The sequence below is a fragment of the Loxodonta africana genome, chromosome 3 (genome assembly GCF_030014295.1).
Source record: "Loxodonta africana isolate mLoxAfr1 chromosome 3, mLoxAfr1.hap2, whole genome shotgun sequence".
Classification (NCBI taxonomy): Eukaryota; Metazoa; Chordata; class Mammalia; order Proboscidea; family Elephantidae; genus Loxodonta; species Loxodonta africana.
In genome coordinates, this window is record NC_087344.1 from 20,231,198 (window position 1) to 20,247,752 (window position 16,555).

The following is a 16,555-nucleotide window of genomic DNA, read 5'->3' on the forward strand; positions in this document are numbered from 1 at the left end:
TGTTTTCACATGCATAGGAGGGGATTGAAAACACCATGGCTTGGGTCGGGTGCATCTTAGTCTTCAAGGTAATATCTTTGCTTTTCAACACTTTAAAGAGGTCTTTTGCAGCAGATTTGCCCAATGCTATGTGTCATTTGATTTCTTAGCTGCTTAGCCATTTTTTTTTTTAGCCATTATGTTATTTTGTCATTTTAGAAAACCTGGTTATAGGACAGTTGGGGATTCTAGCTCATAAGTATTTTTTCGCTTTGATGCAAACTAGAAATCCAGGCCCAAAGCAGATAATTTAATCACGGAAAAGCAGGTATGCACTTGAAAATGTTCTTCAAGGCTCCCTTCATGTCCCTGTTTCTCAGGCTGTAGATGAAGGGGTTCATCATGGGAGTGACCACAGTGTACATCACTGAAGCCACTGCAGTCTTCCTGGAAGAGTGTGTAAATGCAGCACTAACACACGTACCTAAGCCTGTCCCATAGAACAAGGAAACAATTGAGAGGTGGGACCCACAGGTGGAGAAAGCCTTATACTTTCCACCTGCTGAAGGCATTCTCAAAATGGAGGAGACAATTTGAGTATAAGAGAAAATGATTCCAGAGAGAGGAACACCACCTAGTATGGTAGCTGCCAAATATAAGAAGATGCTATTGAGGAGGGTATCAGAACAGGCAATCTTGATGATCTGAAAAGCTTCACAGAAGAAGTAGGGGATTGTCCGGTCTGAGCAGAAAGACAGGTTCAACACTATCAGACTGTGGATCAAGGCATCCACAGTGGTAATGGACAAGGAGAGTAGAATCAGCAGACCACAGAGGCGGGGGTTCATGATGGCTGTGTATGTCAGTGGATGACAAATGGCCACGTAGCGGTCATAGGCCATTACTCCCAGGAGAAAACTTTCCAAACTAGCAAAAACCAAGACAAAGCAGACCTGGGTGAGGCAGCCTGCATACGTGATGCTCTGATTCTGTGTTTGGAGATTCACCAGCATGTTTGGGATCGTGGTGGTGCTGAAACAGATGTCAGTGAAGGACAGATTGGCAAGAAAGAAATACATGGGGGTGTGGAGGTGAGGGTCAGAGCTGACAGCCAGGATGATGAGCAGGTTCCCCAGGACAATGACCAGATATATGAACAGAAACAGGGCAAAGAGAAGGGGTTGCAGTTCCGGATCCTCTGTCAGTGCCAGGAGAAGGAATCCAGAAAAACTTGTTTGATTTTTAGGTTTCATATTGTTGATGAATCTGATGGAACAGATCAGGTGACAAGACAACCAAGTGCGTGGTCCCTATACCAGCAGTAGCTGCATCACCAAAGGTAAACAGCACCTAGGGCAGGGTCATGAGAAATCGAGAAGATACAAAGTTGGTGTCACCTGTGTGTATATTATTTGATTATTTAATAAAAAATATGTGAATTTGATCAATAGCTGAGCATCAACATTTATTCTGCAAAGTGTTGATAAGGTGCTCATTTTTTTTTTTTTTACACTATCTGAGTTCTTATGATCATTTTAAATATTTTGTAATTTTATAGGAAGCAAGGCCTGGTGATCTATTTCTGAAAATTAGCCAATAAAAATTCTGTATTAAAATGGTTCAATTCACAATCAAGTATGAGGATGGCACAGGACGTGGCAGCTTTTGGTTCTGTTGAGCATGAGTTGCCATGTGTCAAAGGTCCACTCACTGCCAGCTAACAAAAACAACAGGGCCCATGTGGACTTCATTGTGGGCCTAGATTTCCAGCCCAAGGGGCATATTCTAACCAAGTCTCGATGGACACACTTACTCCAAGGAAAGATCCATCTTTAAAAAGAAAAATGTGTCCTCCCAGACATGAAGCATCAGTAAAATTATTTTCTTCACAAATTTGGTACTATTATAGAGAAAAACAGAAGAGGGAGACACTCTGAAGTGTCTCTTGCAGACTTCATGTTTCTTTTTTTTTTTTCCCCCAGAGATTAGGGCCAGATGATAGCAATAATACAAATGCGTTTTAAGAACCAGGGGTGGGAAGATAAGGCAAACCTGATAACCCTATTTCATCACCATAAGAATGCAAGAAAATATCACAGAATTTTATCACAGTCATCATGTTGGAGAAGGGGCGATTTCTGTTCAGGAGGAAAATGGTCTTTACCATTGTAGAGACAGAATTAGAGACTGGTAGAATTGGAGCTTCTTGGGACTGGTGCAAAGATAGAAGGAAACATGTCAGGAAGAGAGAAGACAGGCAGGAGTCCATGGGAAACTTGAGTTCAATCATTTCATGCATGTACTCTCAGCACAGTTTCCCCAGAATGAACCTGTGGTAAAACACCTGTCCTTATTTCCAAACAATAACTAAGCAATTTTAAGTTACCTGGCTGGCGTCGCCGTACAACGATGTTGATAAATCCCCTGGATGGTGAAGGTGGAGGATGTGTTCTGAGGAAAGGCAGAGAGATTGAGTGGGACACCTGGCTCCTGGGCTTCAGGGTTATCTGTGGGTGGAGTCTCGGGTGTGCTGCTCCCTGCCTGAGGGAGGGATGTTGAGTGAGGTGGTCACAGGCAGACTATTTGCAGTCTCTGTATCCCTGGGGGCTCAATATCCAAAGCTCCTCATTAAGTAAGCACTTTTATTGTCATTCTGATCCCAGGACAGTGAAAATCCTCAAAGATCAAGGCTTTAGAATGTGAAATTCAGGATGGCTGATTCCTTGCCCCTGTAAGATCATGCCATTTTTCTCTCTGTTTCTGCTAACCTCCGTGTCAACAACGTGCACACATGGACACAAAAGCCTTCTCACTGGATTCCAGTCATCTTCTTTTTTTCTTTTTTTTAACACAACTTGACAGCAACTCTATCTTACGAGTTGCATTAGGACCCTGACTCCTATTTTAGGTGTGAAGATATAGTTATGTATATGGGTATAATATATTTATCAACACCCACGAAAGCAGCAGTCTAGAAACCAAATGACAAATTGCATTGGGCAAATCTGCTGCAAATGATCTCTTCAAACTGCTGAAAAGCAAAGATGTCAGGTTGAGGAATAAGGTGCCCCTGACCCAAGCCATGGTATTTTCAATCGCCTCATATGAGCGTGAAAGTTGGACAGTGAATAAGGTAGACCTAAGAAGAATTGATGTCTTTGAATTATGGTAAGGAAAAGAATATTGAATATAACATGGACTGCCAGAAGAACGAACAAATCTGTCTTGGACGAATTAGAGCCAGAATGCTTCTTAGAAGCTAGGATGGTGTGACTTAATATCAAGTACATTGGACACGTTATCAGGAGTAACCAGTTCCTGGAAAAGGACATCATGCTTGGTAGCGTAGAGGGTCAGCAAAAGAGAGGAAGACCCTCAACAAGATGAATTGACACAGTGGCTGCAATGATGGGCTCAAGCATAGCAAGGATGGTGGGGATGCCACATGCCTGGGCAGTGCTCTCTCCTGTAGTACATACTGTCACTGTGAGTCAGGACTGATTCCATGGCACCTAACAGCATAACAACATAATATATTTATAAATATAGTTAAGATAGTGTAAAATGCAAGTAGTGTTTTTTTCTTTCTGAGAGTCTTTGACTGTTCCCTGAACCTTACTGTATCATTTTGTATATTTTATATACAGCATGTTCTAAACTCTTCTCTGTGATCAATTCTGACTGTGATCACTGGAGATAGACTCCCTTTTGACGTTTCCATAACCAGTGTTTCCAATTTCATCACAATTGTCTCAATGTACATTTTTCTTCATATTAGTGGAGGTTGGCTTGATATTTTGGCTCTTGATTTTTAATGGAGTTGTGAGAAATCACAATGTCATTGGCTAGGAACTAGGATACAGGTGCATTCATACTCTCGGTAGATTTTGTTAGATAACTGCCAATATTTAATAGGTAATGATGTTGCTCCATTTAGAATCTACTTAAAAGTCTTTCACCTTTAATGAACTCAAAATTTTTGTGTTTACTTATTTATTTTACCACATCTAGCTATTTTTATATAAAGTTCCTTAATATATAGTTTTCTTCATATCTTTTATGAAAACTAACTTGAGAAGATGATATTGTGATGGCATTCTTTGCTATTCACTTCAAATACATGAAATAATAGATAAAATAGAAGAAAATATAGCTGGTCTCAAAAAAAAAAGAAAAGAAAAATTTCCATTACCACAGAAAGACCTGAAATATAAAAATACAAGTTAAGTTTTCCAGGTACCATAAAAGGAACTCAAATATAAAATGACGAGTAAGCTAAGCCAAGAATTTATGTCCATAGTAAGAAGTTTTAGCTGCAATTTACTTTTTCAGTTAATGAGGACTAAATGTTCTAGAAACATATGTGGCGTTGAAGCCAAGGGCAGAGGTAGAATGTCTTTATTAGAAATATGTAGATGAATACAAGAGTTGTGGACACTGACTGGACCCATGACTATGGACTTAGACCAGTTGAAAGTTTCAGAAAACCTCCAAGGAGAAGATAATCCAAGCTACCTTTTAGCATGGTGGCTGGATTTGTGATAGCCTCAATATTATTGAGCTGGGAGGAGTCAAGGAATGAAATTCAAACTTAGAAGAGTGATGATTGGCGAGGCCTCTGTGAACCTGTCTGACAATAAAGAGTGAGCATATAGATGAAAAAACATAGAGGGCAGGGCATCTTCCCATTTAAATAGAATCTGTATGTTCTAATTTAAATAATTATGAAGAAAAGCAATGCTAAAATGATAAGCAACCAAAACAATAATCCAGAAAAAAATCAATAATCAGATCACACAGAGGCCAGGATGGTTGTAATGTAATGAGTAACGTGGAGAATAGAAAAGGTGAGATCAAAGATGCAGTGTCAGGCTGATTATTCGAACAGTCTCCTGATGGCAAGGGCAGATGCAGGGTACTACATTTAGTCACTTCGTAATAATCCTAAAGTGATGGTAGCTAGGACTATGGTGGACTTGCTCTGATTTTCTTCAGTTTCAGCTTGAACTTGCATATGAGTAATTGATGGTCTTTTTCACAGCTGGCCCCTGGCTTTGTTCTGACTGATGATATTGAGCTTTTCCATCGTCTCTTTCCACAGATGTAGTCAATTTGATTTGTGTGTGTTCTATCTGGCGAGGTCCACGTGTATAGTCTTCGTTTATGTTCGTGAAAGAAGGTATTTGCAATGAAGAAGTCGTTGGTCTTGCAAAATTCTATCATTCCATCTCCGGCATTGTTTCTATCACCAAGGCCATATTTTTCCAACTACTGATCCTTCTTCTTTGTTTCTACCTTTCTCATTCCAATCGCCAGTAATTATCAATGCATCTTGATTGCATGTTCGATCAATTTCAGACTGAGGCAGCTGATAAAATTCGTCTATTTCTTCATCTTTGGCCCTACTGGTTGGTGCACAGATTTGAATAATAGTCGTATTAACTCTTCTTCCTTGTAGGCGTACGGATATTATCCTATCACTGATAGCGTTGTACTTCAGGTTAGATCTTGAAACATTCTTTTTGATGATGAATGCAACACCCTTTCTCTTTGAGTTGTTATTCCCAGCATAGTAGACTATATGACTGTCCGATTCAAAATGGCCAATACCAGTCCATTTCAGCTAGGATATTGATGTTTATGCATTCCATTTCATTTTTGACGATTTCCAATTTTCCTAGTTTCATACTTTGTACATTGCAGGTTCTGATTATTAATGGATGTTTGCAGCTGTTTCTTCTCATTTTGAGTCATGCCACATCAGCAAACGAAGGTCCTGAAAGCTTTACTCCATCCACGTCATTAAGGTCGACTCTCCTTTAGGAGGCAGCTCTTCCCCAGTCATCTTTTGAGTACCTTCCAACCTAGGGGGCTCAACAAGGTGGATTGACACAGTGGCTGCAACAATGAGCTCAACCGTAACAATGACTGTAAGGATGGCGCAGGACCAGGCAGTGTTTCGTTCTGTTGGGCATAGGGTCACTATGAGTCGGAACCGACTCGATGGCACCTAACAACAACAGGACCATGGTGATAACAGTGGAGGTGGTGAGATTTGGTGGGATTCTAGATATGTTTCTCTTTTGAAAGAATGGGCACATCGTATAAAAAAAGAGAATTCAAAGACAATGCTTGGTGTGAGATAACTGCTCAGCATCTAAAAGAGTGGAGTTCCCATTAACTGTGATAGGAAAGACTGTAGGCAAATATATTTGGAAGTTTAATATCAGGGTGGTAGTTTTGAGAGAGTTGAGTTTGAGGTACCTGTGAGGCATCCACTTGAGAAGTCAAGTAGGAAGCTGGGTATTCCAGTCTGAAATTTAGGGGAGTGTTCCTCTCTGGAAACAAAAAATTTGGAGTCGTTGGAGTGCAGATGACTTTTAAGGCCATGGGTCTGGATGCTATTGCAAAAGAGTCAGGGTAGCTGCAGCAGAGAGGATTAGGAGTGAGCCTTAAGGCCCTCCATGGCCTGAGGTTGGAAAGATGAGGAGGACACATCAAAGGAGGCTAGTGGCCAGTGAAGTAGGATAAAAACTACAATAATATATAACCCTGAAAGTGAAGTACATTAGTTTCTTCTGGCTGCTGTATTAACTACATGGCCAGAAACTTGGTGGCACAAAGCAACAGAAATGTATTCTCTTACAGTTCTGAAGGCCAGGAGTCTGAAATCAGTTTCACAGTGCAGAAATCAAGGTGTGTGCACAGTCACACACTCTCCGGAGACTCTATGGGCAAATCCATTCACTGCCTTTTCGAATTTCTGGTGGCTTCAGGTTTTCCTTGGTTTGTGACCATATTATGCCAATTTCTGCCTCTGTAGTCACATTAACTTCTCTTCTGTCCGTGTCTATTCTCTCTTTGCATCTCTCTCTCTCTGTGGTAAAAATATACACAACAAAACATTTGCCAATTCAACAATTTTTACATGTGTAGTTCAGCGGTATTGATTATTTGCGTCTCTCTCTCTTTTAAGAGAAAGATAAGTTTTACTAATGGGTAAGCATTAAACCAGAATGTGATGCATCACAGGTAATCCACTAAAGAGATTACAAAGTCAGCAAGGTAACTGACCCTTTGTATAGCCAGGAGTATACAACTCATTACTTTCATCTTTTCAGGATAAAATTACTAATTTTCTAATGTCTTTATGGCAAGACACCTAAAGTTATGTTAAAACCTTACCAGGAAACTGGGAGGTAAGGATATGATATCCCTTGCAATTACATTTCAGAGGAGAAGGTCCTTGAGAAACTTTCTTTTTTTTTTACTTTAATTTTTATTGTGCTTTAAGTGAAAGTTTACTAACCAAGTCAGCCTCTCACACAAAAACTTATATACACCTTGCTACATACTCCCAACTGGTCTCCCTCTAATGAGACATCCCGCTCCCTCCCTCCACTCTCTCTTTTTGTGACCATTTCTCCAGCTTCTAACCCTCTCTACCCTCTCATCTTTCCTCCAGGGAGGAGAGGCCAACATGGTCTCAAGTGTCCACCTGATCCAAGAAGCTCACTCCTCACCAGCATCCCTCTCCAACCCATTGTCCAGTTCAATCCCTGTGTGAAGACTTGGCTTTGGGAATGGTTCCTGTCCTGGGCCAACAGAAGGTCTGGGGGCCATGACCACCGGGGTCCTTCCAGTCTCAGTCAGATCATTAAGTCTGGTCTTTTTATGAGAATTTGGGGTCTACATCCCCCTGCTGTCCTGCTTCCTCAGGGGTTCTCTGTTGCGTTCACTGTCAGGGCAGTCATTGGTTGTAGTCGGGGACCATCTAGCTCTTCTGGTCTCAGGCTGATGTAATCTCTGGTTTATGTGGCCGTTTCTGTCTCTTGGGCTCATAGTTACTTTGTGTCCTTTGTATTCTTCATTCTTCTTTTATCCAGGTGGGTTAAGACCAATTGATGCATCTTAGATGGCATCAAGCATAACAACTATTGTATGGATGGCTCAGGACTGGGTGGCCAGTGTTTCGTTCTGTTGTGCATATGGTTGCTATGAGTCGGAACTGACTCGACGGCACCTAACAACAGCAAGAAAAACATATGAAGTTTATTAATACATAAACTTTTGAACACCAACTTGAGATAAGATGAAATTATGATGTTACTTACCCTTTGCCATCTTAACCCCATTCACTTCAAACACATGAAATAATAGACAAAATAGAACAAAATATAGTTGGTCACCCCAAAAAGTTAAACTTTTTTTTGTACCACAGAAAGATCTGAAACATAAAAATGCAAGTTATGTTGATGGTTATGTGAGTGGAGAGGGAGGAAGGGAGAGGGGTATTCACTAATTAGATAGTAGTCAAGAACTGTTTTAGGTGAAGGGAAAGACAACACACAATACAGGAGAGGTCAGCACAACTGGACTAAACCAAAAGCAAAGAAGTTTCCTGAATAAGCCAAGACTTTTGAAGGCCAGAGTGGCAGGGGTGAGGGTCTGGGGACCACGGCTTCAGGGGGTATCTAGGTCATTTGGCATAATAAAATCTATTAAGAAAACATCCTGCATCTCACTTTGGTGAGTAGCACCTGAGGTGTTAAACACTAGCAAGTGGCTGACTAAGACACATCAATTGGTCTCAACTAACCTGGAGCAAAGGAGAATGAAGAACACCAAAGACACAAGGTAATTTTGAGCCCAGGAGACAGAAAGGGCCACATAAATAAGAGACTACATCAGCCTGAGACCAGAAGAACTAGATGGTGCCTGGCTATAACTGATGACTGCCCTGACAGGGAACACAACAGAGAGTCCCTGATGGAGCAGGTGAGCAGTGGGATGCAGGTCTTAAGTTCTCATAAAAAGACCAGACTTAATGGTCTGAGTGAGACTAGAAGGACCTCAGAGGTTATGATCCCCAGACCTCCTGTTAGCCCAAGACTGGAACCATTCCCAAAGCCAACTCTTTAGAGATCGGACTGGAGTATAAGATTAAAAAAAAAATGATACCGGTGATGAGTGAGTTTCTTGGCCCAAGTAGACGCATGAGACTATGTGGGCAGCTCCTGCCTGGAGAGGCATTGAAACGGCACAGGGGGACAGAAGCTGGCTGAATGGACATGGGAAATACACCATGGAGAGAAGGAGTGTGCTATCCCAATGGGAGAGAGCAACTAGGAGTACGTAGCAGAGTGTATATAAATTTTTTTGTATGAGAGACTGACTTGATTTTTAACTTTCACTTAAAGTACAATAAAAAAAAAATACCAGTTATGTTTTCCAGGTACTAAAAAAAGAACAGAAACATTAGTGGTGAGTATGGTGAGCTATGGATTTGTGTACAAAGCAAGAACTTTTAGCTGTAAGTTTACTCATTCAGATAAAGACGACAAAATATTCTAGAAAAAATTTGGCATTGAAATCAAGGGCAGAGTTAGAATTTTTTATTTGAAAAATGTGGGTGAACACAAGAGTTGTGGACACTGACTGGACCATGAATACAGACTTAGAACAGCTGAAAGTTTCAGAAAAGCCTCCAAGGAGAATATGAACCAAGCTACCTGTTAGCACAGTGGCTGAAATTGTGATAGTCTCAATTTACTGCACCACGAGAGTCAGGAAAAGGAAGTCAGGATTAGAGGAGTGGTGACTGGTGAGGGCTACTGTGAACATGTTAGACAAGAAATAGTGAGCACACAGATGGAAAAACATGGAGGGGAAAAAAACTTCCCATTCAAATATTATCAGTAAAATCTAACTTAATATCCTTGAAGAAAAGCAAAGCAAAAATGATGACCCACGAGATAAATAATTCAGAAAAAAAATCAATGATCAGATCATACAGAGGCCAGGAAGGTTGAAATGGAGTGAATGATGTGGAGAATAGATGAGATCAAAGATGTAGTGTCAGGCAGATTATTCAAACAGTCTCCTGATGGCAAAGGCCAACACAGGGTCACTATGTGTAGTGATTTTGTAATATTCCTGGAATGGTGGTGGCTTTCACCTTGGTGATAACTGTGGAAGTGGTGGATTTTGGTGGAAATCTGGATATATTTGTACTGTATAGACAACAGGGTTTTCTGAAAAAGTGGGCGTGGGGTATAAGAAAGAGAGAGGGATCAAAGATGATGTTCAGTTAGAGAAAACTGCTCAGCACCTTAAAGAACAGGGTTGCCATCAAGAGTGACTGGAAATACTGTGGGCAAATTCTAAGTATCAGTGTGGTATTTTAGAGTATGTTGAATTTGAGGTGCCTGTTAGGAATTCACATGGTGATATCAAGTGAGCAGTTCACTACAGAAGTCTGGAATCCAGGAGAGTGTTCCTTCTGGAAGACATAAATTTGGGAGTTGTTAGTGTGTAGGTGACTTTAAAGCCAGCCATAAGTCTTTTGGCTATTGCAAAGACAATATCTGTTATGAATATCAGTGTGAAGATACTCAACAAAATACTGGCAAACCAAATCTAACAGTGTGCTAAGAAGACTATATGCTATTACCAAGTAGAATTTTGCCCAAAATGAAACATAAGAAAATTAATGAATGTAATACACCACATGATCAACTCAATCGATACAAATAAATAAATAAATAAATAAAACTGGACAAAATCCAACACCCTTTCATGAGAAAACACTCCAGAAACTCAGAACAGAAGGGAAATTTCTTAACGTTATATTGAGCAGTTATGAAAAACCCACCAGTAAATATCATACTCAATAGAGAAAGGCTGAAAGATTTCCCCTCTAAAATCAGGAATAAGATAAAAACACCCTCTCTTACCACTGCTATTCAACATTGGACTCGAAGTTCTAACTAGAGAAATTAGGCAAGAAAAAGAAATAAAAGGCATTCAAACCTGAAAGGAAAGGAAAAATTATCTCCATTCACAGATGACATGATTCTACACATATGAAAAATCCCAAAGAATCCACAGCAAAGCTACTATTACTAATAAATGATTTCAACAAAGTAGCAGGGTACATGAACAACACAAAAATCTGTTGTTTTACCTATATGTCAGCAATGATGCAAGTTAAAAGAAAATTAAGAAGGCATTTCCTCTTACAATGGCATATAAAAGAATAAGATATCTAGGAATAAAATTAACCACAGAGGAAAATACTTTTATAATGAAAACTATGAACCATTGCTGAAGGAAATTAAAGAAGATCTAAATCAGTGGAAAGATATTCTCTGTTTATGGACTGGAACTCTCAATGTTGTTAACAAGTCAATAGTTCCCAAAGTAAACTACAGATTCAATGCAATATTTATCAAATTTCTAACAGCTCTTTTTCAGAAATGAAAATGTTATTCCTAAAATTCATGTAAAACTAAGTAGCCAAAACACTCTTTAAAAAGATCAATAAAATAGGAAGACTCACATTTCCTGATTTCAAAACATACTATAAAGAAACTAAAGTAATCAAAATAGTGTTGTAATGATATAAGGATGAACATATAAACCAATGGAATAGAATTAAGAGCAGAGAAGTAAACTCATACATTTATGCCAAATTGATTTTTGACAAGGGTATCAAGTCCATTAAATGGAGGAGGAACAGTCTCTTTAATAAATGGTGCTGGGAGAACTGGACAAATGCAAAAGAATGAAGATGGACCCATACCTCACACCATATGTAAAAATTAACTCAAAATGCATCCAATGGGCTAAATATAAGAAGATAAACCATGAAACTCTTATAAAAAAAACATAAGAGTAAAACTTCAAGGCTTTATTTTTGACAATGAATTCTTAATTGGCACCAAAAACACAAGCAACAAAGACAAAATATATAAATGTTGTCCTTGTTGCTAGGTGCCCTCAAGACTGTTGTGACTCATAGTGACCCCATGTACAACAGAACCAAATGCTTCCTGTTCCTGAACCATCCTCACAATCGTCATTAAGCTTGAGCCTTTGTTGCAGCTACTGTGTCAATCCATCTCATTGAGTGTCTTCCTCTTTTTCTCAGATCCTCTACTTTACCAAGCATGATGTCCTTCTCCAGGGACTGGTCCCTCCTGATAACATGTCCAAGATATGTGAGACAAAATCTCATTTTTGTTTCTAATGTGCATTCTGGCTATACTTCTTTCAAGACAGATTCGTTCCTTCTTTTGGCAGCCTGTGGTATATTCAATATTCTTTGCCAACACCATAATTCAAGGGCATCGTTTCTTCTTTGGATTTCCTTATTCATTGCCCAGCTTTCGTATGCATAGATTAATTGTTGTTGTTGTTGTTAGGTTCCCTCGAGCTGGTTCTGACTCATAGCAACACATTAGGACAGAGAAGGATTGTCCCATAGGGTTTCCAATAAGTGTCTGGTGGTTTTGAACTGCCAACTTTTTGGTTAGCAGCCAAACTCCTAACCACTAAGCTACCAGGTGAACATAAACAGAACCAGTGAAATTAAAAAAAAAAAAAAAAAGTTGTGCATCAAAGAAATTTATCAAGAAAGTAAAGAGACAATCTACAGAATGGGAGAAAACATTTGGGAACCATATATCTGATAATAGTTAATATCTGGAATATACAAAGAACATTTACAACTCAACAACAGAAGATAAACAACACAGTCATAATGAACAAGAATTTAAATAGGTATGTCATCAGAGATGATGTTATTGTTATTGCTGTCATTGAGTCAGCCTTGACTAATGGTGACCCTGTGTACAGCAAAACAAAAAATCCTGGGCCATCAGTACGATTGTTTGAAGATCACACAATGTTCTGTTGTGATCTATAGGGTTGTCACTGGCTATCTTTTCAGAAGTACATCCCCATGCCTTTCTTCCCATTCTGTCTTAATTCTGGAGTTCATGGTAATCTGGTTAGCATCATAGCAACATTCAAGACAGTTGGTGGCCTGACATGAGGTAATTGGCTGTGTATCACACTCAGTGTTCCCACATGGGTGGGATACAATTGCATCACCAATGCCTCAGAGAAGATATACAAATGGGCAATAAGCACATGAAGGGATGTTCAACAGGATTAGTCTTTAGGGAAATGCAAATCAAAACCACAATGAGATACCACTTCACTACCACTAGGGTGGCGAGTATCAGAAAAATGGAAACTAACTAGTATTGTCAAGGATGTGGAAAAATTGGAACCCTCATACATTGTGGGTGTAATGTAAAATGTGCAGCCCCTGTGGAAAACAGTTTGACAGTTCTTCAAAAAGTTAAATATTGAAATACCATATGACCCAACAATTTCATTTCTACGTATATGCCCAAGAGACTTGAAAGCTGGGTGTCTTAGTTATCTAGTGCTGTCATAACAGAAATACCACAAGTGGATGGCTTTAACAAAGAGAAATTTATTTGCTCACAGTAAAGCAGGCTAAAAGCCCAAATTCAAAGCTTCAGCTCCAAGGGAAGGCTTTCTCTCTCTGTCAGCTCTGAAAGATGGTCCTTGTTCTTAGCCTTCCCATGGTCTGGGAGCTTCCCAGGCACAGGGACCCTGGGTCCAAAAGATAAGCTCTGCTCCTGGTGCTGCTTTCTTGGTGGTATGAGGTCCCCAACACTCTGCTTGCTTCTCTTTCTTTTTACCTCTTAAAAGATTAAAGGTGGTATAGGCCACACCCCAAGGAAACTCCCTTTACTTTTTATCAGGGATGTGACCTGGGTAAGGGTCGTGTTACAATCCCACCCTAACCTTTTAGCATAAAATTACAATCACAAAATGGAGGACAACTACAGAATACTGGGAATCATGGCCTAAACAAGTTGATACACATTTTTTGGGGGACATAATTCATTCCATGACATTGAAACTGAGACAGATACTTGTGCGGCAGTGTTTGTCACAGCAGTGTTTACAATAACCAAAGGTGGAAACAAGCCATGTGTCCATCAACAGATGAAGACATTAGCAAAATTTTGCATGCCCGTACAATGGAATATTATTCAGCTGTAAAGAGAAATGAAGTTCTGACACATGCCAGAACTTGGACGAACCTTGAAAACTTCATGTTGAGTGAAATAAGATGGACACGAAAGGGCAAGTATTTTATGATCCTAATTACACAGGTATCTAGTTTTTTTTTTTTTTATCTAGTTATACAAATGCCTAGAGAGCAAAGTTTATTAGTGGTTTCCAGAAGCTGAGGGTGAGGGAATAGGAGTCACTGCTGAAGGGATACTGAATTTCTCTTGGGGGTGATGTAAAGCTTTTTGAAATGAATAGTGTCGATGGTAGCACAACATAGTAAATGTAGTTAATCTCATTGAATTGCACATTTAAAACTAGTTAAGTGGCAAACTTTTTGTTATATATATTTTACCACAATAAAATTTAAAAAAGGAAAACACACACACAATGAGCTACTGCTTCACTGCTGTGAGGATGGCTACACAAAAAATCAATGAATAAATAAGGAAATAAAAACAGATAATACAAATATCAGAGAGAATGTGGAGAAATGGGAACTCCCATACACTGTTGGTGGGAGGGAAAATTGTGCAGCCACTTTGTCAAACAGTTTGAATTTCTCAAAATGTTAAACATAAAGTTAGTTTATGGCTCAGCAATTCCTCTCCAAGTTTACACTCAAGGTGAATGAGAAACTGTGTCTATACAAAGGTTGTGCTAAAATGTCCGTAGCACCATGAGTCCTAACAGCAAAGCAGTGGAAACATCTCAGATGTCCATCAACCTACGAATGACAACATGTGGTGCAGCGACACAGTGGACTATTACTCAGCAAATACGGAATGAAGTTATGACACATTCTGCAGCATGGATGAATCTTCAATACACTACAATAAACGAAAGAAATAAGATCTAAGAAAAGGCCATATGATATAGAAATCGGGTTAGTGGTTTTCAGGAACTGATGGTTCAGAGAAATGTGCAGTGACTTAATTATATAGGATTTAGTTTTGGGGGTGATTAAAATGTTCTGGAATTAGATAATGGTGATCAATGAACACCTTTGTCAATGTACTAAAAACCACCAAATTGGACATTTTAAAAGGATAAATTTCATGGTAAGTGAACTATATTTTAATGAAAAATGAAGGACAACCACACAATATTGGGAATCATGGCCAAACCAAGTTGACACGTATTTTTGGGGGACACAATTCAATACATGACTTGTAGGCAACAACTCAGACAGCTTCTTTACATCAGTATTGATTGTAGCATTATTTACAATAGCCAAACAGTATAAACAACCCAAGTGCTCATCAACACATGAATGGATAAATAAAATGTGATTTCTCTTTTGGATAATAAAAAACACTAGGAAATGGATAGTGGTGACATTTCTACAACTAAATGAATGTAATAATTGTTTCTGAATTGTACACTTAAATTTGGTTTCAATGGCAAATGTTTTGTTAAATATATTTTCCCATGATAAAATTACAAAAAAAAAAAAAAGGCAGTAACGGAATAGTACAATGATGAGAAATGTGCTGAAGTGATGGTCCCTTGGCTCAGGTGCTCAGCCAATGAACCTGGGTAGGATTGTTTAGTAGGGTGGTCACAGGAGGATTCTTTGTAGTCTTTGTGGCCTTTGAGAGTTCAATATCCAAAATCCATAATTAGTAAGAGTTTTTGCTGTAATTATAATCTTAGAGCACTGCAAATCCCTAAGGAGCAAGGCTCAGAGAAGGAAAACTATTGTGCTGGCTGATGCCCACACCCTGAGGCCAGGATTATGCCATCCCCTACCCTCTAATTCTCTCTTCTCACTCTCCTTTCAGGCCCTTTGCGCACATGGACAAGCTCCCTTCTTTCTGCAGGTGCATTCAAAGTCATCCCTATCCTAAAACACTGTCAGGAAGACCGACACCATGTTTGGGTTAAAAAAATAGTTTATATGAACATTATACATATTGGAAACCCTGGTGGAGTAGTGGCTAAGTGCTATGGCTGCTAACCAAAGGGTTGGCAGTTCGAATCCACCAGGCGCTCCTTGGAAACTCTATGGGGCAGTTCTACTCCGTCCTATAAGGTTGCTATGAGTTGGAATCGACTCGACGGCACTGGGGTTGGGGTATATATATATATGTTGTTGTTGTTGTTAGGTGCTGTTGTGTCATTTCCCATTCATAGCAACCCTGTGAACCACAGAACGAAACTGTTGCAGCCACTGTGTCAGTCTATCTCGTTGAGGGTCTTCCTCTTTTTCACCGACCCTCTACTTTACCAAGCATGATGTCCTTCTCCAGGGACTGAGCCCTCCCAACAACATGTCCAAAGTATGTAAGATGCAGTCTTGCCATCCTTACTTCTAAGGAGCATTCTGGTTGTACTTCTCCCAAGACAGATTTCTTCGTTCTTTTGACAGTCCCTGGTATATTCAGTATTCTTCACCATCACCACAATTGAAAAGCATCAGTACTTCGGTCTTCCTTATTCATTGTCCAGCTTTCACAGGCATATGATGCAATTGAAAATACCATGGCTTGGGTCAGGCACACCTTAGTCTTCAAGGTGACATCTTTGCTCTTCAACACTTTAAAGAGGTCCTTTGCAGCAGATGTGCCCAATGCATAGCATAGGTGGCATAGCTTCCAGCATCACAGCAACACACAAGCCCCAACAGTACGATAAACTGACAGACATGTGGGGGTATATATACTTGGAAACACTG

At 39.6% G+C, this 16,555-nt stretch overlaps 1 protein-coding gene across 1 annotated transcript; it reads right to left on the reverse strand.

The window, feature by feature from the left end:
* Positions 1-293: 293 nt before the first annotated feature.
* LOC100663959 (olfactory receptor 7G2-like) lies at positions 294-1,470 on the reverse strand. Its single transcript, XM_010602591.3, has one exon. It carries the CDS (start codon positions 1,230-1,232, stop codon positions 294-296), a length of 939 nt encoding a protein of 312 aa, XP_010600893.2. The 5' UTR covers positions 1,233-1,470.
* Positions 1,471-16,555: the final 15,085 nt, after the last annotated feature.

Coding starts and splice junctions, on each gene's coding strand:
- LOC100663959 (XM_010602591.3), bottom strand. CDS start 1,232: ATGAAACCTAAAAATCAAACAAGTTTTTCTGGATTCCTTCTCCTGGCA.